General features: G+C 48.3%; 1 protein-coding gene across 1 annotated transcript in view; it reads left to right on the forward strand.

Annotated features, from left to right (window-relative positions):
- The window catches only part of PI4KA (phosphatidylinositol 4-kinase alpha), a 119,886-nt gene that overhangs the window by 68,106 nt on the left and 27,478 nt on the right, over positions 1-24,302 (forward strand). Inside the window, exons 20-32 of the mRNA XM_034989194.1 lie at positions 3,884-3,992; positions 4,347-4,483; positions 4,665-4,798; positions 7,677-7,759; positions 13,740-13,810; positions 13,894-14,018; positions 15,198-15,279; positions 15,525-15,608; positions 16,754-16,843; positions 19,350-19,469; positions 22,132-22,224; positions 23,506-23,662; positions 24,129-24,256. Coding sequence (XP_034845085.1) covers positions 3,884-3,992; positions 4,347-4,483; positions 4,665-4,798; positions 7,677-7,759; positions 13,740-13,810; positions 13,894-14,018; positions 15,198-15,279; positions 15,525-15,608; positions 16,754-16,843; positions 19,350-19,469; positions 22,132-22,224; positions 23,506-23,662; positions 24,129-24,256 — 1,413 coding nt within the window. The remainder of the gene's footprint in view (positions 1-3,883; positions 3,993-4,346; positions 4,484-4,664; positions 4,799-7,676; positions 7,760-13,739; positions 13,811-13,893; positions 14,019-15,197; positions 15,280-15,524; positions 15,609-16,753; positions 16,844-19,349; positions 19,470-22,131; positions 22,225-23,505; positions 23,663-24,128; positions 24,257-24,302) is intronic.

A 24,302-nucleotide genomic window follows, 5' to 3' on the forward strand; every position in this document is an offset into this window, starting at 1 on the left:
TGGATTTGGGTCCAGGTCAGCACTCAGTAGCTATGGTCACACATTGATTTCTCAGAACCTTCACTGTGCCTGCTCAATACTGGGACTTCAGCATTGGGCACCGTCGTACAGGCCTGGAGAGGCTGTTACCTCTCACAGACTCCTCCAGGGCCTGATAAGCCCCATGTGATCTGCTCTTGGCCTTGTTCTCACACACACTAAGCCTAGCCCTTCTTGGAGCCTTGGCACTGGTTGCTCTTTCCGCATGGAAGTCTTCCCTTAGGCCCGCTGCGCGCACACCATCTGCTCTGGGTTTCTCCGAGGCTGTGCTGGCTGCGTTGGTGGGAATCCCACCTCCCACCCTTGGTGTTCTCTCTGAACTGAGGACAGTAGTTATACCTGCTGCATAAGGTTGCTGTGGAAATTAGATGAGATGATGAGATAATGTGCAGAAAGCACAGAGAGTGGCGCCGGGCACTCAGTCAACACTCAGTAAAACTTCGCTGTTGTCACTTTCACCATACATAGTTATTCACAGAAAAGATCTGGAAGGAGATGCAGCCAACTCTTAACATTGGAAATGGGAGGCAGGTGGAAAGTGTTCATTTTTCACTCTATATGCTTTGCTGGAATTTCTTTTCTATGAGTATATATCGCTTAGGCTATTTTAAACTAATCAGTAAATGTTTCTTACATATCTAGGTTTCTGATCATGTGACCCACTGTTGAAAAAACTGGATTTCAGCCCTTCTTGACAATTCTGACATTTTTGGGTCTGTTCCCCACTGGAGGTGTATAGTTTTGACCCCCACTGTAAAGCAGTACCTTCTGCCACACCTACTCCATTGTTTTCTTTCCAGTTCCAAGGCTTGCCTTATGGTTAGATATGTTTCCCAACTTTTTATTACCAAACTGAAAAATATACAAAGCAATTGGAAGAATTGAATAATGGACATCCATTTACCACTGTCCTAGATAAAACAGTGACTATTTTGACATGTCTGCTTAATTCCGTGTGCGCGCGTACCCTGCAGGTGTGTCCTGAGGTATTTGAAGGTGAGTTGTAGAGAGAGTCACCACACTTCAGCCCTGGGCACTGGAGCTCGGTCTCCTAAATGGTGTGTGTTGGGGGGTGTCTCCGCGCTGCTCAGCACTGCTGTTACATCTGGGAAAATCAGTCCTTCTATCTTATATCGGACATCCAGTCCCAGTCAGATTTCTCCATGACTTCTTTGATAGCTTTTTTAAAATCTAGGATCCAGGGGCGCCTGGGTGGCTCAGTCGTTAAGCGTCTGCCTTCGGCTCAGGTCATGATCCCAGGGTCCTGGGATTGAGCCCCACATCGGGCTCCCTGCTCAGTGGGAAGCCTGCTTCTCCCTCTCCCACTCCCCCTGCTTGTGTTCCCTCTCTCGCTGTGTCTCTGTCAAATAAATAAATAAAATCTTAAAAAAAAAAAAAATCTAGGATCCATTCCTACACTGCATTTGGTTGTTATGTTTCTTTGGACTCCTTCATCTATTTTAGGCTTCTTTTCTCTGACCTTGATCTTCTTAGGGGAGAGCAGGTCAGTTGTCTTATAACCCTTTCCTTTACCCTTTGCCTGCCCTGTCTTGGGGACAGACAAGACCCTTTCATCATCTGGCCATTCTCTGAAACCTCCTTACTCCTTTCTGTCTCTCCTGAAGCATAGCAATGTGTCCCTGCACACAGTCCTAACCAGCCTGTCTACACCGTGTCTTTCTCTCCAGGTGCTTCAGAGCACTTCTGGGGACTTCTGTGATTCTACCATAGTCTTCCCTTCCTGGGGACCAGAGCCATCTCAGCTGGTGTGATGGAGTCATCAGTGCAGGGAGAACCTATAGGGCATTTCCAAGCCCTAGTTTTTAGGAGGGAGGCAGGATGTTCTCAGGGTGAGGAGTAGTAGGATCACAAATTGAAGATAGATTTTGGACAGTCACTTTCTCTCACTGTTCCAAAACCATTTTGGACTTTTCAGTCACTTGGGGCCTCTGATCTGATTGAGAGTGAAGCATTCTGAAAGCCTGACCATAACCACCAAAGGCAAGTTCTCCTTGTAGGACACCAGATCCTCTTAGCCACATTGACCTTAAACACCAAGCAAGGCTGTGGTCTGGGAACCCTGTAAAGCCTCCACCATCACTTGGGACCTTATCCTAGGGAGATCCACCACCTCAGAGACAGTCCCAGAGCTCCTTTTCCTCAGACCCACCATCTTTGGCCACTAGCAAGCTGGAAGCCCCTCATGTGTACCTTAGTGACAGTGTCCTTTCTACCTTGAGACAGTTCTGACCACTGCTGCCCTCCGCAGTGCTTCTCCACCTCCGCAGCACCTTCCCACAGGTCACCCAGCACCCCCCACCCTATCTCGACCGACTCTCCCCAAGGGCACAGCACCCTAGTGGCTTTCGAGGAGAAGCTGCTCGCTTCTACACAGCATGTTGTCCAGCCCTAGCCCTGCACCTGTGCCCTCCCTGTGATTGTGGAAGCAACATATCTATGGCAGAACTCCGGGAAGTATGGTCAACGTTAAGGAAGAAACTAGAAACTCCTGCCAACCTGGCTACCCAGAAATAATCATTATTAATATGCGACTGGAGTTTTCCCCTCTTTTTCTATGCACATGTATTTACATACATATACCTTAAATCTGTACCATGCTATATACATTTTGCATTTTTTTCACTTGACGTAAGTTCTACCTGTGTCTCCAAATATTCTTAGCAAATACGATTTCTGATATATTGTAACTTATGTAAGTGCCCCATTCAGGTAAACATTTAGTGTTTTTCTCTTTATTGTTCTCTTCTATCAAATGTTGCAACATTTTTGTGCCTAAATCAGATTTTTTTTTTTTGGATAGACCCCTAGAGATGGGATTTTAAGTGAAATGACGGGGCTATTTAGAATTTTTGATGCACTTTACCAGATTGCTTTCCAGGAAATAGTGTACCAGTTTACAGTCCTACCAGCCATGGGTGCAGGCACCCCTCTTGCTGTGTTCCACTCTCCCAGCAGTGGTGTCATCATGTGCCCCACCTCTGTGTCCTTGGCCCTCATGACTGTTTGGATTGCAGAGACCTCTCACTGTAGCTTCATTATCACTGAAGGGGGCTCGACGTCCTCTGGGGGTTCTGTGAGGACTAACTTGTCCAGCAGGCGCTGTGCACAAATTTAACATTTTTGCACAACCTACGAGCCACTGCCTGCTTCACGCTGGGCAGGACACCATCTGGAGCAAGGATGCAGGGACTTCAGCCTCTCACTTCTGCACCTAAGCAACTCTGCCTCTGCCTATTTTAAATCTTGGGATTCTGCCCAAGATGACTGTTGGAAAAGTTCTGCTGCCAGAAAAGATCTAAAAGCCATTTCTTCTCAACCCACGAGGTTTCTCACGCTCACCCTGTCTCTCCAGTCACAGCTGTTCATCTGAGCTCCAGCCTCCCCAGCCCTCCATGCCCTCCCCAGGCCCAGGCTTTGGGCCTGATTCTCCTGTGGCTGGACAGCCTGCTCTCTCTTCTTTGCCTGGCCAAGGGTTACTTGCATGGTAACATTGAGACCCATGACACCTCCTCCCGGAACCCTGCCATACTGTGATGATTTCCTCACCTGGCTCCAAACATGGCAGAAAGGCCTTTGTAGGAATGGGGCTTTTCACCTCCCAGGCATGGGGCCTGGTGCACATTAGCTACTCAATAAATGTTTGCTGAATGGGTATTTACCAGTGAATTGATCAAGAAATGTTGGTCACTGCTCAGTGTGTCTTTTCCAACCCAAAATGACTGACTGATTCTTGGAGAATGAATCTGGGGTTGATTTTACATCTGAGGTTTTAGGGCTTGTGAGCAAATAACCTCCTTTTCTCCCTCTGTCCTCGGTGCATCAGCTCACCCGGAGGTTGCCTCCCATCAAAGAAGCCAAGCCTCGGTTGCAGAAGCTCTTCCGGGACTTCTGGCTCTATTCCGTGCTGATGGGATTTGCAGTGGAGGGCTCAGGTAAGGGGATATTCGCTCTCCTGGGGAAGACAGAGTGCAGAGTGAAAACAAAGGTGAGGCAGGACTCTACCTAATTATGAATGTGCATGCATTCAAAATTCGTCCAAATTCAGCTGCTGCTTCCTACAAGTGATTACAAATGTTACACTTCCCAGATGTAGTTTAGGGTTCTGACAGTGCTATGTATCTTAGGAAAAACCTGTCCAAGTTAGGAAACAGACTCATTTCTGTGCTCCGTTTGGGGGATAATTGGCTCAAACAAAGGACCCATGACTCTAGAAATGGTCAGCATCACCTGCCCCGCAGTGCTTCTGGAATAAGGTGGTGGTCTCATTCATGTGCACTTTCTTGAAGGACTCTGGCCAGAAGAATGGTACGAGGGAGTCTGTGAAATAGCCACCAAGTCGCCCCTGCTCACGTTTCCCAGCAAAGAACCACTGCGCTCCGTCCTCCAGTATAACTCGGCCATGAAAAACGACACAGTCACCCCCGTAAGGCTTCTCACCCTGCCAAGGACAGATGATGCAGGGCAGGGATTTTGCTAAGCTTTCTTAAACAATGACCAGATCCTTGCATTGTCCTTGTTATCACATGTTCTCCACGGCTCCTGGGGTGGAGGGGGCATTCCCCTCTGGGTGCCTGTGTGAGCCCTTGAGCATTTCTTTCCCCCAGGCTGAACTGAGTGAGCTCCGCAGCACCATCATCAACCTGCTGGACCCTGCTCCCGAAGTGTCCGCCCTCATCAACAAGCTGGACTTTGCCATGTCCACCTATCTCCTGTCTGTTTACCGGCTGGAATATATGAGGTATCCAGGCCTTTGCCTCCCAGCACAGCTACACTGGAGCTAATTTTTAAACTTTCTTGCCTTCTGGGCATGGGACTCTTTTTAGTTTCTCCCAAGACACGTAAGCTTTCTTAAAAAGCAAAAACCAAAAAAAACAAAAATATCCTATGCTCTTCTTGTGTGCTCCTCCCTCCTGGGCACCAAACACCACATCTTATAAATCCCCAGGTATCTAAACTCTCTTGTCATCCTCTCCTTATAGGGAATAGGCTTCTGAGCAGTCACCATAGATGTTGCAAACTCAGTCCATTTGACTGTGTAAGAGCCCCTGTTAGGAACCGGCCCTCACTGAGTATGTTCTAAGACATTCATTTTGCTAGTTTCCAGGACCACAGCTGAGTACAAACAGCAAATGGGAAGTGGGAAGGGGCCTGTCCCAAAACAGCCCCACAGGTGGCCCAACACTCAGGATGCATGTGTAACCACAGCAGACCTAACAGTTATAATAATTGTCATCATGACAACACCAATATTAACATGGATTGAGTGTTTATGCCATGCCGGGCACTGTGCTAAGCTACATGTATTGACACACTCTCTAACAAGCCTATGAGGTAGGCACTGTCACATACCCATTTTACAGATGAGGAAATGGAGACCCTGAGGCAGCCGTTAAGTTAGTTACCCAAGGTAATAATCCCTGACTTCCATGGAGATCCAGCTAGTCGGTTAAGCACCGTGCCATCCTGCCTCTCATAAATGACAGCTGGAAGAAGCAGCTAGGATGCTCAGAGCGCAGCTGCCTATGTGAATGCTACAGATCCACCATGGTAAGGCCTGAGACACCCTCGGCCTGCAGCTGAATACGCTAGCTACAGAATGATGCATCCCTGTCGTCAAAAAAGGTCAGGTTACACATCTCCTGTTTGTTGAAATCACAGGATAGGTGCAATAAGTTATAGAGAAACTCTACCAAATGGTCTGAAAAAGAAAGTGTTAGTTCTTAATAGGGGGAATATTTGGTAAATGCCACTATTTAACCTTTATTTGGTGCCATGAAACCCTGTGGTAAAAGAACTCTTGCTCAGAAGCTCAACATATAAAACAGATTAAGGCTGTTTTGTGTAAGTGGGAAGCGCACACCTTCCTGCCCTGTCCCCTCCTCCCTGCCTCTTGGTAGCCTGAGGGTGCCACAACAGAGCAGAGTTTGAGAGCTAGTGACCCATTCTCCTCCAGAGTCCCACAGAGCCAAGGAACTTTTGACCTTCCTTGCTTTTTTCATTATAATTTTTTTTATAAAAGCAATACAAGAATATTACACATAAACCTGGAAATAAATGGAGAGGAAAAACCACTGATCCCACCACCATTCCCTATTGTGTATTAGTACTGTTCCCTCTCAGCCTTTTTATAAAAAATATACTTTGAAAGAGAAACCAACCAAAACAAAACAAGCAAACCAACACAGACCAAAAGCCTGGTTTGCTCCAAGGTTGAATGGCTACAAGAGATGTCTCCGGACCCTTTCAGCCTCACGTGCCCACAGGCAGGGCTGTCTCCTGCTTCCCCACAATGGTGCCCCTGAATGGAGTTCTCAGGTTCTCAGGACACTCTGTGGAGCGGGCTGGTAGAGCAAAACCCTAAGGGGACAGCCCACGGGCAGCTCCCAAGAGCCCAGCTCCCATCCCAGGTTGCCTGCCAGGCCTCTGAGAGCATTGTTAGCATGGAGAAGCAGCTCTGAAGCCTTTATTCAAGAACATGGCTTAGGCTCCCAGCCACTGGTTATTAGGAGAGCTTTAAAACAGCAAAGTGGGAGCTCATGGTGGCATAGTCAGTTGAGTACCCGACTCTTGGTTTCGGCTTGGGTCCTGATCTTAGGGTGGTGAGATCAAGGCCCTCCTCAGACTCTGTGCTCAGCGGGAGTCAGCTTGGGATGCTCTCTCCCTTGCCCTACCCACCCCCCCACCGCACATGCACTCTCTCTCTCAATCTCTCTCTCTGTAAATAAATCTTTAAAAAAAACCCAAAAACCAGTAAAGTGGGCAATGTGAGGAATTATGTAAAAGCTGTGTGAACCTGAGCACTCAAGAATGCATGTGCTTAAGCCACCTGGCCTGCCCTACTAGGGTTTGACTCACAAAAAGCTGGTGCAGAAGCCCACAGACGCATTCTGCCCAGTGCTTGCCTGTGTGCACACGTGCCCTGCTATCTTAGTGGAGCCCCCCAAACTCTGAACAGCTACTGTAAAAGTAAAAAAGGTGCATAAGATAAAAAAGAGAAGGAAAACATGGGGATGGTACAGAAGATGCTAAAGATGAAAAATACAAATCTCACTTTCCTGGCTCTGAATCCAGAGATGCCCACTCTTGATAGTTTTACTTTCCCTTCTAGAAATTCTCCATAAATGCAAACATATATATCCTACACACAGAAGGCCCATGGAGGCCTTTCGGAAACCTATCGCTGACATCCTGCTGTACTCACTTCCCCTGCACCTTGCTGTCTCATAGAACAATGCATCTTGGATGTTTTTCTGTAGTGGTGTATATGGAGCTACCTCTCATTTTGGTGGCTACATGATGTGCCATTAAATGGGTGTACTTTGGTGTAGCTGACTAGTCTGTTGATGGACATTTTGCCAGCACTGTTAGGAGGATCCTCCTTATGCACATAACCCTTAAGACCTATCACTAGAGGTGGGTTGCTGGGTGGAACAATGTGGGAACATTATGATAGATGGTGGGTAATTCCCCTCCAGAAAGTCTGCGTGAGCATATGACCCTTGAAGTGGCGTAGGTTAGTGGTTCCTCACAGCCTCACCAGTTCTGGGTAGTACCAAATCTGTGATAGGGAGGGCCTGGATTTCTCAAAATTTACTCAAAACTGTTCTCCTTGCTAGGGTACTGCGCTCAACAGATCCTGACCGCTTCCAGGTAATGTTCTGCTACTTTGAAGATAAAGCTATTCAGAAGGACAAGTCTGGTAAGTTTATTGTTGTGGTACTCTGATGATGAAATGAGTTTTAATAGTCTAAAAAGGAATACCACTCCCAGTTTCCTGTCTACATGAAGAAAACAGTTTTATGAAGTTACACGCTACATTGGAAAGACCAGTATAAAATATATAACCTTATAACCATATAATCTTAAGGAGCATCACTCTTGTCCATCCTCAATGCTTGAGTACGCTCCAGCCCCCAAATTTCAGTCTCTAATTCTGTCCCATGCTGAAGGGATCCTGGGCTCTTCACATAGTCATTAATGGACCTAAAGCATCTTGTTGTGGTCAGGGAGCAGTCATGCTTTTTAAATGTCCAGAGCAGGCTAGGAGGACCAAGAACCAATTTCAAAGGGCTCCCAGTGGACAGAGTATCATAATTTGAACATGAATACATATTATTATTTTGCTTAAAAGAAGGGCAAATAAACTGGGATAATGTGTATATCCAGATACACTAAGATATATATATATAATCTCCATATTTTAGCAAAGCAACAGATATAATGTGTAATATGTAACAATAATAGGTAATATATAGGATATACGTATTTATATATATGTTTGTTTTTTCCCCTAAGTATTTGTGAAGTAGAGACAGGTAGTTGTTTCTCTTGTATAATCAGGAAAGAGGGAACATGAGGAAAGAGCCACACAGTCCAGGAAGAGGCCTGGTACCTGCAATAAAGTCACGCCTGGCCTCTAAGAGTGATCAGGTAGAAAGGGTGCCGCCCAGCAGGTGATGGGGCAGAGGCATTCCATAGAGTAGCCAGTTAATGGTACTCTGTTAAGCTGAAAGTAGCTGTTAGAGAGCTCGCTGCGGGGACAGCCCCAGACCTTCTGTGAGGGGCTCCATGCCTCACTAGTCATGCTGGCCATAAGGAGACCCCACTCAGGACCATGAACGCTTCCAGTGGCTCATCAGACCTGGCCAGAATGTCAGGGCAGCGGGTCAGGACCTGATGGCCACACCCAATTTAAGGACTGCATCGTTTCTGGGGAGGTTTCAGAATAAGGAAATCTGTATGAAACACAAAGACTTGCAAGTCCGATGATGCAGATGTCCTCAGAGTGCACAGAGGGTCTCAGCTGCAACCAGTCCTAAAAGCACCAGACTCCTGGGAAAACAAATAAATGAAACTCTACAGTGGTATAAAAATATTAGAGTTACTGAAATTCTAGTGAGGCAAACCTAAGATAAGAATAGGAATAAAAATAAGGAGAGTTAGGGCGCCTGGGTGGCTCAGTTGGTTAAGCGACTGCCTTCGGCTCAGGTCATGATCCTGGAGTCCCTGGATCGAGTCCTGCATCGGGCTCCCTGCTCGGCAGGGAGTCTGCTTCTCCCTCTCCCACTCCCCCTGCTTGTGTTCCCTCTCTCACTGTGTCTTTCTCTGTCAAATAAATAAATAAAATCTTTTAAAAAAAAATAAATAAATAAGGAGAGTTATTAAAATTGAGACTGCAATGAAAAAAATTAAGCACATAGTATAGTCATTGTTTGACCAGTTTTAGTATAAGGACGCTGATGGGTTTTAAGCATCATCTATTGGTCTGTGTGTTGATTTTTAAAGTGTTTAAAATTTAAGAGACTCTGAAATATTAGACCCATGTTTTATTTAAATGCTTAGAAAAATTTGATCAATTTTGTAATTGTACTTAAATATTTGAGGGAATTGAGTGTGCTAGATCATGAGTTTTGATTGATTAACTGTGTGGGTAAATATTTCAAGGAATGCTAACGGAGAATTCTTAAAATCAATAAATTTATTATTAATTACAGTTAGTAGTGAGGAGTCCTTTCCATGTTTAGAAGCCATTGGCACACTGAAGAATCTATCAATTTGTTCTTGCCAATTCAGAATTAATCCCCAGATAATTCTGGTACCGTTTTTTCTGTTGTTGAAAAATCACCCCAAGGATTCTGAGGTGCTGTCTCATGTAAGACCTTTGTCCAATAAGTCCTTTACAGAACCCTTCACACTACTGCACGACAGTCAGGAAATTGAGTGGGTGAATTTATTTTTGTGGGGTTGACAAGGAAAGACAGTGTAAGGGTTCTGCAAGCTCCCCCTGCTGGCAGTGTGGGGAAGGGTTGGACGAGGAGGAGCCCTTTAGAGGCCAGGGTGGAAGATGCAGGCAGCCAGTTTGTATGCCAGGAAACCTCTTCCACTGGGGTGCAGAATACAGGAGAGGAGCCCCATGCTCAGAGGGTCCCACACACATGCCCCAGGGCCACTTGGGAATATAGTAGAGACACTGTTAACCTCTGGCTGAGCTGTTCATTGATTTGCTCCTCTCGTCTATCTACCCACTGTCTATTTAACAGCTATTTTGTGCTAGACAGTTGGGTCACACCTGAGTTTCTTTGGTTCAAGGAGGGGGAGGGTAAGCGACAAAAAAATTGACTGCCAACCCCTAGGGGCCTAAGAACCTGCCACATTTTGCCGGCCTTCTAATGAGAATATCTGTAGACAGAATCAGTTACCTTTCTGAAGCTAAAATGTCATTCTCTTCTTTTTTTTTTTTTTTTAAGATTTTATTTATTTATTCGTGAGAGACAGAGAGAGAGACAGAGGCAGAGGGAGAAGCAGGCTCCCCGCGGAGCAGGGAGCCCAATGCAAGACTCGATCCCAGGACCCTGGGATCATGAACCTGAGCCGAAGGCAGACGCTTAACCGACTGAGCCACCCAGGCGTCCCATGTCATTCTCTTCTGAGCTCTGTTTTTCTGTTGCTGTGTCATAAGAGGAAATTAAATTGTGGAAAACAGTATGGAGGTTCCTCACAAAGTTAAAAATAGAGCTACTCTACAATCCAGCAATTGTGCTACTAGGTATTTATCCAAAGGATACAGACATAGTGATTCTAAGGGGCACATGCACCCCAATGTTTATAGCAGCAATGTCCACAATAGCCAAAATATAGAAAGAGCTCAGATATCCATTGACAGATGAATGGATGAAGAAGATGTGGTGTATCTACAATGGAATATCACTCAGCCATCAAAAAGAATAAAATCTTGGGCGCCTGGGTGGCTCAGTTGGTTAAGCGACTGCCTTCGGCTCAGGTCATGATCCCGGAGTCCCGGGATTGAGTCCCGCATTGGGCTCCCAGCTCAGCGGGGAGTCTGCTTCTCCCTCTGATCGTCTTCCCTCTCATGTTCTCTCTCTCTCAAGTAAATAAATAAAATCTTTAAAAAAAAAAAAGAATCTTACCATTTGCAATGACGTGGATGGAACTAGAGGGTATTATGGTAAGCAAAATAAGTCGGGGAAAGACAAATGCCATATGATTTTATTCATATGTGGAATTTAAGAAACAAAACGAACATAGGGGAAGGGACGGTAAAGTAAAATAAGTTAAAAACAGAGAGGGAGACAAACCATAAGAGATGATGAAACTCTAGGAAACAAACTGAGGGTTGCTGGAGGGGAGGTGGGTGGAGGGATGGGGTAATTGGGTGATGGGCATTAAGGAGGGCACTTGATGGGGTGCCTGGGTGGCTCAGTCGTTTAAGCGGCTGCCTTTAGCTCAGGTCATGATCTCAGGGTCCTGGGATCGAGCCCCACATCGGGCTCCGTGCTCAGCAGGAAGCCTGCTTCTCCCTCTCCCACTCCCCCTGCTTGGGTTCCCTCTCTCACTGTGTCTCTCTCTGTCAAATAAATAAAATCTTTAAAAAAAGGAGGGCACTTGATGTAATGAGCACTGGGTGTTACATGCCACTGATGAATCACTAAATTCTACCTCAGAAACTAATAATACACTATATGTTAACAAAATTGAATTTAAATAAAAGTAAATTTTTTAAAAAGAGGAAATTAAATTGCCCTGGGGACTGATGTACACTTTACCGATACTTAATTTTCACAGTACGTTGTACTCTTCACACGATTTCCAAATGGGATGTTTTTGTCCTGAGTATGGTACCTAGGGTTAAGCTGATAAATGTGTACCTACTGAGTGTACTTTCCTCTTCCTTTTCTCTCCTAAAACATGGGAGATGGGAAGGAGATGTCTTTGGAGATTTGTTATTGATGAGTTTTCAGAACCAAGGAGGAGAGAGGTTATAAGAAGCATCTAGCAGCCCCCAAAGGGGATTGCTAGCACCTCCTCTGTGTAGGTGTGAGCCAAGCCTCCATGTGTTCCTGCCCTGTAGCCTGCTGACTGTCTAGTCAATCAGTACAGACTAAGACCGAGGTAATCTCAAGCTAACTTTAAGCACAAAAAGGAAAGTGGCTGTTTTTAAGTAAAAATCTCCATAGAGGCTACCGCGTGATCATCATTGGCATCTGACCCCTATCTGATGGTTTTTTATTAGGAACTTACAGTTTCAGTTTCCTAAGAGCTACATGAAAAGATATTACACTAAACACACCCCCAAAACAAGATTTCATCCACCAAACCCAACTTCTTAGAGACCAGCCTCTCCCTTCTGGGGCATTAGGTCACACTAATCACTTTCCAGGTCTGAGAGCTTCGGGGGTCCATTTATCCTCATGACAAACACATATGTGATGCCTCTTTATGTTCAGCCTCTGGCTGGGCCTGGGCACAGAGGTGCAGTGCCTGCCTAGTGTTTCGCCCTGCTGACCTTGCAGCCCTGTCATTTAGCCACCCCAAAGACCCTGCATAAGTGGGACAGCACTAGAGGGCAAGCGGCATTTAATGACATCGGCACTGTGATGTTTGCATTCCGCTGTTGCTTTTTAAAATCTGCTTTGCACCCTGGAAGCCACAACCACATCCGGTGCTTGTATCTTGGTTTCTAAACACCATTCTGCAGTAAAGGGAGCCAAGGCTCCAGGGAAAATACAAGATGAGCCTAGGACAGCTCACAGTGCCAGAAAGGAAGGTCTTGTGAAGGGAAAAAGAGAAAAAGGAGAGGAGGAAGAAGAAGAAAAGGAAAGGAAAGGCCTGTGGGCATGTCACAAGGACGCAAGAGCCTGCCTGAAAGAGCTCCTAATGGCCAAAGCTGGAACAATTTGAGCAACAAAATAACGACAGTATTGGATTATAACCCACTGAAAGAAAGAAATATCCATGAGTCCGTGCTGATTAGATGATTGAACAAATGAAACATGGGGAAGAAGGGACAGACCTTCCTTACAGAATTCCAGTGAGACCAGAGTACCTGCTGCAGGCAGAGCCCACTGGCAGGTGCGAAAGCCAGTGGGCAACATCTTAGAGAGAAATGACATGTCTGCATAACCTCAAAGTATCTTCCCCAGAGCATTTCCCAGTGACTGTGGTGTTTTTTACTTACACCCACATTCTCTTCAGGAGCTGCTGCTTAATTCCCCTCCCCAAGTGGGGGCTGGACGCAGTGACTCCCTTCTGAAGAGTAGAGCATGGAAAGGGAGAAATAGTAACTGGACAGTGGGAAACCTGGCACACACCACTGTACCTGAGTGATCAAGGTCAGCCTCGCCAGTGGTAGGAGATACTGATTTCACACCCCCCTACACCCCACCATACGACAAGAAGGCCACTTCACCTCTGTGGGATTGCCCTAAAATCCTGTAACCTTAGTCTAATCATGAGCAAGCATCAAACACACCTAAGTTGAGGGACATCCTACAAAATGCCTGTGCTCTTCAGAAGTGTCAAGGTCATGAAAGGTAAGAACAGACCGAGGAATCAACACAGATTGTAGGAGATTAAGGAGACCTGATTGGCAATGCCTCATTGGATCCTGGGACAGAAAAGGGACATTAGTGGGAAAACGGGAAATCCAAATAAAGCCTGAAATTTAGGTAAGAGTATTATATCACTGACGGCTTCTTAGTTTTGACAAAAGAGCTGCTAAAGTCAGGAGAAGCTGGGTGCAGGGTATATGGGAACTCTGTGTTCTCTCTGCCACTCCTCTGTTAGTCCAAAATCTTTTCCAAACAAAATATTGAAAATAGCTGGGATTGGTCCCTTTCCCTTGATGCTCCTGACCTGTGGAAACCTCCTCCTCATTTCAGGGATGATGCAGTGTGTGATTGCTGTCGCAGACAAAGTATTTGATGCCTTCCTGAACATGATGGCAGATAAAGTAAGCCTTGTCGGAGCGTGAGTGTTTGTCTGCCCAAGGCACATGGAGGGCACCTGTTGTACCTGTCTCTTCTGAATCTCCAGGCTAAGACCAAGGAGAATGAAGAGGAGCTCGAGCGGCACGCACAGTTTCTGTTGGTGAACTTCAACCACATTCACAAGAGGATACGGAGGGTGGCAGACAAGTATCTGTCTGGTCTGGTGGATAAGTAAGCTCATTTTCCTTCTAATGCTGTGTGTGTGTGTGTGTGTGTGTGTAAACTTCTTGATTTGGAATGTAGGGAAGAATCCTCCAATCATCCTTACACTATCAGGGCAGAAAATTTGGAGTCAGAATTTAAACTCTCAAATGGCAATGCAGCCTCCCTCAGAATGTCATGGAATTTGCTACAAGGTCTGAAATTTGGTCCTGAAACTTCTACTTCACTTATTCTGAGCTATTGATGTTACTTACTGACAAGGGGTGTCACCTGCCTGTGTCTCTGCATCCCACCCTCCCCTGCTGCAGGACTTCTCTGGGCTTGCTCTGGGTAGCTCACGGCCATCCTATGTGACATCTCCCACCCCAGAGCCTAGCCAGAGGTCCCTGGTCAAATCAGTGTCTTCCAGCCTCCTCAGAGAGGAAGGAGAGCTCCCACGGATCCTTTTCCACTCCAGGCTCTCTGTGCTGGAAGCCAAAGCAGACTCTCATGGGACACACCCCCACATGAATGAGAACCCTCAAAGGTGGGCTGGGCCAGCCTGTCTGCAGTATAAAGGCTGGAGGCAGCAAACAGCCATGCTGGGCCTGCCCACACATCGCTGCAAGCATCCAGGAGTTCTGGAGCCTGCTGCAGGTGCTGTGTGCCTGGTCTAGGCAGGGCCAGAAAGCAAGTGCAACACACGTATGACATGTGTCTGAGCTGGACCTCCTAAGCAATGGGCCATGATGAGTCACAGCTGTGCAGAGTTGGCTCCCCTCAATGCTGACCACCACATTTAGGAGCAGCTTCTTCTCTTTGCCCCAGGGTATCCTGCAATACTACCATTTTCTATTTGTGCCATCATGTGAAAATATTAGGGAGGCCTGGTCAAAAACAAGGAGGGTCACTTTGGGGAGTGAGGGAGCGTGGCCTGACCAGTGCATAACCAAGACAAGCGGTGTGTGGTTGAGAGCAGGTCACGTGTGGTCATGCTTGGGCCCTGAAGAGTGGGACTGGCAGGAGCCTGGGGGGTGTTTCTGACTGAGTGCCCTGCCTAGGAGGCCTCCTGGCCTCCTCTGACCCTCAGCTGGGCAGCAGGAGGTGGGGCTCCCACCTCACCCCACCCCACCCCTTGAGGTGGCACTTTAAGGAACTGAGATTCCTTGAAGATTTGGCTCCTGGACCGAGACATGACTATTGGTGTAGGTTTCCCCACTTGCTCTGGAGCGGGACAGTGCTGAAGACCATGCTGGACATCCTCCAGACCCTGTCACTCTCGCTGAGTGCTGTGAGTATCCCTGCCTTAAGCCTGAGCCTAATTTATGCTACAAGTGGCCACATCGGGGGTGGGGCCCCAGATCCCACCCTGGCCTTTCCCAGTGAGCTGCAGCAAGGTTGGAAGTCCGTCACAAACCGGACAAGTGTGGGGAAAGGAGGCAAACACTCTGCTGCCCAATATGAGCTGGAGGCCCAGCTCAGCAGAGGCAGCCTAGGGAAGGCGGTTTGGAAGAGGGAGCCTTGTTGTGTTTTCAGGACATTCACAAGGATCAGCCTTACTACGACATCCCTGATGCCCCCTATCGGATCACTGTTCCTGACACCTGTGAAGCCCGGGAGGTAGGCTGGCAGCCGTCCCCTTATTAAGGGCTGTTTTCATTGCCCTCTCGAGTTGTCAGGGCTGGCGTGTTGCACACGTTGTGTCATTCGGTCCCCAGCAGTTTGAGGTGTGAGCACTGTGGGCCTGGGCCCACAGGTAAGAAAGGCTCAGCTGTCAGGGTCACACAGTACGAGCGGGGTGCTGACTCACTCCCAGGTTGGTCTGTCTGCCAGGCCCACTCCTGCCCCTCAGCCGTGCTGACTCTAAGCCCTTTCTTGGTTCAGCTGCCTGTCAGTTTATAGTGTCTCCAAGCTGCATGAGCAAGCGTGACTGTCAGATGAACTTCACTGCTGTGAGGTGTGCAGACTGTCTGTCATTGTGGTAGTTGAGTAACATGACTTCAGCTTTGTGTGGCACTGTGGGAAATAGATGGAATGAGTAGCTCCGGGTAAGGAGGATGTGCTGTGCGAGGTCTGACTCGGAGCCCTCACTGTGGCAGATTGAAGCTCAGCTCAGACCTGGGGCCGGGTCATGTCCCAGCCTTGGGGCCTCCAGCCAGACCAGCTGCCAGCAGGGAGTCTCCCACGCCCCGCAGCGGCTGTGTGAGGCACTGTGAGTGTGGGCCCTGCCACCTTACGCCAGGATTACAGACCAGGATGTCTGTACCCTGCACCCAGAGCCTCGGGGTTGGAACATGGTCACTGTAATCATTTGCTAGGGTTGCCACGATTAAGTGCCACAGACTGAGTCGCTTAAACAACAGAAATTTATTTTTTCACAGTTCTGGGGGCTGAAAGTGTGAAATCAAGGTGTTGCCAGGGTTGGTTTGTTCAGAAGCTTCTTTCCTTGGCTTTTAGATGTCTGTCGTGTTCTTGTGTCCTCACGTCTTCCCTCTGTGCCTGTGTCCTAATCTCCTCCTCTTTGGAGGACACCAGTCAGATTGAATTAGGACCCAGCCATATGATAACATTTTACCATAGTCACCTCTTTAAAGGCTCCATCTCCAAATACTGTCACATTCTGAGGTACTGGGGGCTAGGGATTCAACACATGGGTTTTAGGGGGGATGCACTTCAGCCCCCAGCAGTCGCTAACTACAGTCTGTAGCTGGCATCCTCTGACGGCCCAAATACACTGACCTCGGCTTCATTACCCCCTCTTCCAGAGCATCGTGAAGGACTTTGCCGCGCGCTGTGGAATGATCCTACAGGAGGCGATGAAGTGGGCACCTACAGTCACCAAGTCCCACTTACAGGTACTTTCTTGAAATCACCAAAAAGCAATTTTGTTATGCTCCTTCCAGGGATCCAGAGAGCTTTCACAGACACAGCAAACTCGAAATACAAACAGCGCTAGTGTAATAAACAGAGACCAAAAACATTAGTCTAGTGCCTGAGAATAACAGAAGCCTCAGAGGCTGCTCTTTGGTGGGAATTCCTTGGGGGGTAAGGGTGCTGGTCGTGGGTGGGGGGGGTCAGATGCAGTGGGATCCGTGGGCAGGCGGGCCCCAGGAACCTGACCACTCACACCAGGTAGGTGCTGGGTTTATGGCAGGACTTGGGGCTGCTTGCAAGACGGGCACGGGCGATGTGGTGTGTGGGGAGGCCTGGCAGTCCAGCAGCAGCACCTCTGCCGAATGCCGGAGCTGGAGTGAGGCTGCTGTCCCAGTAGAGCCCTATCCAGGCTGCACATGGAGTTGCACGTGAGCCTTTTCAGACCAAAGCACTGGCTTGTGAACACAAATGACTGCAAGGTGAGCCATTGTTCTGGTCAAGCAGAGATGGACCAAAAATACCACAATATGTGAGAGGAAAAAATCACCTCAAAAGGGATCAAAGATAAGAAAAATCCCACTAGAAGAAATCTGGCTTAATAAAGAGAAGGTGCAACGAGAGGGGCGTGTGAAGTTGACCTCAGCAACACTTGTCAGGATAAAGCTAGTTGCAGGGGCGCCTGGGTGGCTCAGTCGTTAAGCATCTGCCTTCGGCTCAGGTCATGGTCCCGGGGTCCTGGGATCGAGCCCCGCATCGGGCTCCCTGCTCAGTGGGAAGCCTGCTTCTCCCTCTCCCACTCCCCCTGCTGTGTTCCCTCTCTTGCTGTCTCTCTCTCTGTCGAAAAATAAAATCTAAAAAGAAAAAAATAATAAAAAAATAATAAAAATAATATCTTAAAAAAAAATCCCCCTGCTTGTGTTCCCTCTCTCGCTGTGTCTCTCTCTGTCAAATAAATAAATAAAATCTTAAAAAAAAAAAAAAAAAAACTAGTTCCAAAGTGTTTCTGGGTCTGGAATCCAGGAAGGACAGAGCAGCTAGCCCCAAGAACCTCAGAGGCTGTTTGGAAATGCATTTTGCAAGAGCCCGTGGGTGGTGCCTAGCGTTGCCGTACTGTTCCTCCTTCCACAAAGGTGTTGGAGCAGTGAGGTTAGAGCAATTGGGGAAATGGGGAAAAAAAAAAAATGGAGCCCTCCATTTGGCACTCAGCAGCTAAGCTGCACAGAGGTGGGCCTTGTAACTAGGCCATGCCTGTAGCTTGACAGCTTTCTCTGTCTAGTGGATTCACTGGTACTCTTCAGGCTGGGGGACTTTCTCAAACTGTTCATATTTAGGAACTGATTTTTTTTGGGGGGGGGTTCACATGGAGGAGAGGGGCTTCAGCTCCCAAGGCTAAGGTCTAAAGAGAGGAAGCCCCCTTTCATTTCTAAAAAGGTTCATTAAACAAAAAAAGCCTACAATAGGGGGAGCTATTTATTCTTTAAGCGTGGCCCAGGAAGGGAGTGGAAAATGCAAAAGCTTGCACTGGTGTCTTTGCTTCTACCAGGCCTCCCCTTGGTGTTGCCTCAGGCCCCATTTCCCTTCCCCCTGCACATCTAGTCCATCTGAACCCCACCCCACCTGCCATCCAGCCCTCACTGCCCAGCCAAATTGTCCCCATCCTGCCTGGGCTCCCTGCCGGCAGCCTCAGCCTGTCCTGAGCCATCGTCTGTGCTGCCCACCAGGGCGGGCTGGTGTCACTAGCAAATCTGCTCGGCACACCTCCCCGCTACCTCTGCTCATTAGCCACTCCCCATCACCATAGGCTCCATGAACCCTCCGAAGCCACTGACACAGTTTTGTAAGTCAGTGCTCATGCACTTTCCTGAGGGAGTCCTGTGGCCCACCCTAAACTCCCTCACCTGGCACACAAGGCCTTTCAGACCTGGCCTATCTCTGGCCCAGGCTTGCCCGCCTACCATCTAGCCCCTTGTGTTTGCTGCTCCTGCAGTGCTGACCTCTGACCCCTGAGGATCCGCAGAGCAGAAGGCCTTCTCACATCTCCGGGCCCTGCCAGGTGTCCCTTTGCCCCAGCATCCCCCTCCACCGGTTGGCCGGGCAGACTCAGGCCCTTGCTCTGCCTTCCTGCTGTCCATCAGGCTGCCCCTTCACAGCATGGCTGCACAGGCAGGAGAACTGCCCGCATGTTGACAGCAGGACCAGGACTCTGCCGCTCTGTGTTCTGGGGAGCACGGGACTTGGCAGGTGGCAGATTGTCAGCAGGGATGTGCTAAAAGAGTAAGCGGTCCTCTCAGGTTTACTGTGTGTGCTGGCCACTCTGGGCAAGTCATCCTGGTTCACACGTGAGCAATAGCCTGGCAGAGACGGGAGCTTTAACTTACTGAGGCTCCCACAGCAACGGATGGACCCAACATCAGAACCAGTGTTTGCTCTCCTACCTCACATACTTTTAAAATAAAACAGCCTTTTTTTTTTTTTTTCTGACTTCAGGAATATCTGAACAAACATCAGAACTGGGTATCAGGACTGTCCCAGCACACAGGGTTGGCCATGGCCACCGAAAGCATCCTTCACTTTGCCGGCTACAACAAGCAGAACACCACTCTTGGGGTATGTGTGAGCCTCCTGGGAGCCACAGGGTGAGGGGAAAAACCAAAACTGATGTGGGGCTTTTTCCGAAAGCACCTGGGCACCCATGTGCCACACACACAGCTGTGCTGGCAGTAGGCGGATCAGAGTCCCATGTACAATCCCCAAGTTCAGAGAGAGTTGGGCCGTAGAACCTTACTGTGTTTTCTTGATTCATTAATGATATCAGATTTGGATTTCTGTGTATCCACAAAGAAGGAAACTGAGCTCTGGGAGACACGGTCAGCATTATCTTATAGTAACGTCGATTGGAAACATTCGCTGGATTTTCTTGTTTCAGCAGGTGTCAAAGTACACGTGCATACACATCTCCAGCTTCGTCTTATTCTGCTCAGGATTCCTTTAGAGGGCAGCACATCCATGAAGTAGCACTTTCTTAGTTAAATCAGAGTTTAGGATCAAAGCAGCTGACTGACAACAGGTGATCTGACTGGCAGCATTGCATGGCAGTGTCTCCCAGCCTTAGGGCCTAGCACAGCATCTGTCAGTCTGTCCCAGCCAAGTATGGCTGTAGGTTTCTTAACTCTGTGCCTCTTAACTCTCTCTCAGGATGGGGAGGTGGGGAGGCTGCCACCTGTCTTTTACGGACATGATAGGGCAGGGGTACAGAGGCTGAGCACCAGGGAGGGAGGATGGCCATGTGACTTCTCACCATGGCCAGGACTCTAAGCAGGAAGCAGGGAGCCCATTAGGCAGAGCTGAGGGCCCTCAGCCTCTGTGCAGGGCCTGGGGCAGTGCCAGAGGAAGCCAATGTCTTCTCACGTCCCATGCCCTCCTTGGAGCTCTCACCAGAGGTCACTCCATATTCTCTGAAGACATGTTCTCTCAGTGTTGCACACCCTCCGCTGATAGGCCAGGCCCACTGGCATGAGATCAGCTCCCTGACCTGGGTCTCCACCACTTTGACGACCCAAGCAGAGGCCAGAGTTGGGGACTGCTCAGAATGCATCTGACAACTCCTGGTCCTCTTTAGGCTCCAGCCAGCTGGCTTGTAAGAGGTCAATTTTGCCTAAAAGATTTAAATCTCTTTCTTTAAAAAAGAGATTTAGGTTTGGTTTGCCCTTTTCTGTTTCTGAAGAAGAAAGGATGTATTTATTGGTGTCTTCTGACTGTTGGTTGTACTGGAGATCCTGGCCAGCTGCCCCTGTTCCATGAAAAGCACAGAAGTGTGCTGGCCCCCAGAGTGACATCTCCCCATCACATGGCACTCAGGAAAGCGCCGCTCCTGGGGGGCTGTCTCAGAAGCATGATTTCAGGCTGGTGGGTCGTGCTGCATCGAGACTGTCAGAAAAGCCCTGCAGGGCAGTCCTCCATGTCACAGTGCACCAGGCACGTGAGCCGGAGCAGTCAGAGTAGTTATCCAGGGGACAGAGGTGGCCTGCACTACGGCCTGCCAATGCATTTGCTGCCCGAGGATCCTGCAGACATCACTGAACCCCATTCTGCCTGGTGAGAAGGCCACTGTTGTCCCCATTTTGCTGGGGAGTATATTCAGGCTGGGGCAAGTGACCTCTCTAGGGCCTCATAGCTGGTTGGTGGCAGGGCCAGGTTCCAGTGCAGTCCTGCTTGATGCCATAGGCCACACAGTCTCCAAAAAACATAAAGCAGTTTTACATGACCTTTTGAAAAGTAAGCCAGCCTAATAATTTTATGAGAAAATCATGTATTTCTTGCTTATGGTTTTTTCCCCAAATTTCATATTTTCTTCCCCCGACCCTCTCTCTCCCCACTCACCTGCTCCCTCCCCGCCCCAAAAAAAACAATCCCTCAGACTTCAGCCGTTGATTCATTTTTCCCAGTAGCATCCATATGTCAAGAAGTGGATAGGTTGTCTTGGTTTATAGTAAAAGATGCTGAAGGGAAATGTGAAAGGGATCATGCTCGCTGCATATTCATAGTCTTCGGTGACACTGGGCAGCGCGATAGCTAGAGAGCATGGTAGCAGTGACCAGCCAGGGTTAGGGAGAGCAGTCCTCACGACCCTGAGGGATGGGAGGTGGGCTGGGGGGCTGAAGCTGAAGCAGAGGAAATGAGGGGGGTGTGGTCTGCAAAGACTTTCCCCTTTCTGTGGGCCGCCTTTGTACTCAAGAGTGCGCCCCTTTTGTCTTCTGCCACTAGACCCGCATTAGACCTGTGGCAGCTATTAGGTGTCTCTGAGCCCCTGCTGGCTTTTGCTCGCTCTGACACCATGCTCTCAACCTCACCCTTTACCATCTTCAAGTCACATTTACACACCAGCCCAGACCCGCAGAGGAGACAGCCCAGCACAGCATTTTCATTGTAGATTATGATGATTTTCACAATGATCTGGTGATTATATCTTTTGCAAAGGTCTGTTCACCACTGGGGATAAAAACAATCAGCAGCAAATTGAAGCTATATCATAAGCTGCCTTCCAGAGAAAATTTTTCATACTAAGATTCTTTTTCATCTTTTTTCCCTGGGACATATCAGACTAGAGGCTGTTCTAAAGTATTTTGTTTTATTAGCTTGCCAGCACTGAAGATTTCTAATAACCCCTGGATCTGAACTTGACTTCTTAATTGGACTTAGGCTTAGCCATGGTGAACATGAGAAAAACATGTGGCAATGGCCTGAAATAATTCTTGATACTTGCCTGTAGGCAACTCAGCTAACGGAGCGCCCGGCCTGTGTGAAGAAAGATTACTCCAACTTCATGGCGTCTCTCAATCTACGCAACCGCTACGCAGGCGAGGTACTTCTCCTGCCCTTGTGTCCCGGGGTCATCGAGGTGTCCTCTTGCTCCGATGCCAGTCAGCTCCCTCCCAGTGGAAAACGCACTCGGGTCTGGAACTCACTCATTTTAGGTGAACTTGAAGGCATGAGCCCTGGGACTCACCAGCACAGTCTGGAGCATTTATGGCAGCCACTCACCACCTCTGCAGGAGGGCGATTGCACATACACACAGTCTGGCCCTGCTGAAGCATTCTGTCTCTCTGACTTTTTTTGGGTTTTGTTTTGTTTTGTTTTAAGTGGTAGCAAACATTTGTTGAGTGCCGTGCACTGTCTGGGATGGTTGGTGAGGTGTATGTACTATTATTCCAACTTTACAGAAAATGAAATTGAGACTCTTGAAATAAAGTAACCTGCCAGAGTCACATAGGCAGAGCAGGGGGTGGGAACCACATCTCACCGTGAGGGCTTTCGCCTTCCATGCCGCACTTTAGCCCAGCCTGGCAAGTTGCTTCACCTCTTGGGGCCTCAGTTTCTGAATCGACAAAACACAGAAGCTCATCTACACCATTGCAGAGGTCCCTGCAAGTCCATCCGTGCCTAGTCTGAGTGGGGTCTCCCCTCCCCCCGTGCGACTTCCTCATTCTAGCAGTTGCTCTTCCTCTTCCTGTGGGCCCTCAGCAGGGGGGCCCCTCACACTGCTAGGCTGCCACTGACCCTAGGCTGTCACTGACCCTACATTCCTAGAGCTGAGAATTGCTCTGAGGGCCTATTCCACCTATTTTGAATATCCCCGTGGTGATAGGAAGTGTGTCTTTGGCAGTAGGTTTGGTTTTGGAAGGAGTCAGATCCTTTTTATATAGTCAAGTCTGGTAAATAAGAGAGCAGCGTACTTTTGTTGGGGGGAAAAAGTTATGTACAGCTTTAAAAATAGTGAGGCTGATCTCGTTGGAGTCATTAATTGACTCTGAAAGAATGTATTGAATCAGTCCACATCATGCAGTCCTACTGTGGTTCTGACCCTGGATTCAGTGCTAAAATGTAAAATTGACAAGACCAGGTCTCTGCCTTCAAGGACCATCTAGAATGAAGGGAATGCCAACATATATTGCTAAAAGAGAAGTTCCCCCAAAGTGTGAACAGTGGTAACATCATTGAAATGACCCTGTCACTCTCTATACACACAAGCTGTAGTTTAAGACAGTCCCCACTGTCTTATCTGTCTTATCCCCACTGTCTGGTCAGGTCTTGTCTGTGTGCCTGGATTACATGTGACTCTCTTGACAAGTGTGCTTCTTGCAGGTGTATGGAATGATTCGGTTCTCAGATGCCACAGGCCAGATATCTGACCTGAACAAAATGATGGTCCAGGAGCTGAATACAGCGTTAGACCTCAGTAATCCTCAGCACTACACACAGGCCATGTTCAAGCTGACAGCAATGCTCATCAGCAGCAAAGGTAATGGACAGAAGTACTGGGGAGCTCTGGGCTTGTTTGAAAATGAGTGTTTAGGGGCACCTGGGTGGCTCAGTCGTTGGGCGTCTGCCTTCGGCTCAGGTCATGATCCCAGAGTCCTGGGATCGAGCCCCGCATCGGGCTCCCTGCTCTGAGGGAAGCCTGCTTCTCCCTCTCCCACTCCTCCTGCTTGTGTTCCCTCTCTCGCTGTGTCTCTCTCTGTCAAATAAATTTTAAAAAAAATCTTAAAAAAAAAAAAAAAAAGAAAAGAAAATGAGTGTTTACCTTTGTTTGCCTTAATGAGCTGGGGCTCCCCGAGTAGAGATCTCTGTGGTGTCTCTCAGGGGTAGAAGTAAACAAAAGACCATCATTGGCCCACCTGGTGCTCTGTCTTGTTGACTTGGGGAGGCAAGCAAAGGGTTCAGGCCATGTTCAGTGCTTTCTCTGAACAGTGTGTGTTTGGTTGCAGATTGTGACCCACAGCTCCTTCATCATCTGTGTTGGGGTCCTCTCCGGATGTTCAACGAGCATGGCATGGAGACCGCCCTGGCCTGCTGGGAGTGGCTGCTGGCTGGCAAGAACGGAGTGGAAGTACCGGTAGGATACCTGCTGTGTTCAGCGCCTGAGGGTGGGGCTGGTGAGA

Source organism: Mirounga leonina, unplaced genomic scaffold (assembly GCF_011800145.1).
Source record: "Mirounga leonina isolate KUSES-001 unplaced genomic scaffold, KU_Mleo_1.0 Mir_481, whole genome shotgun sequence".
Taxonomy (NCBI): domain Eukaryota; kingdom Metazoa; phylum Chordata; class Mammalia; order Carnivora; family Phocidae; genus Mirounga; species Mirounga leonina.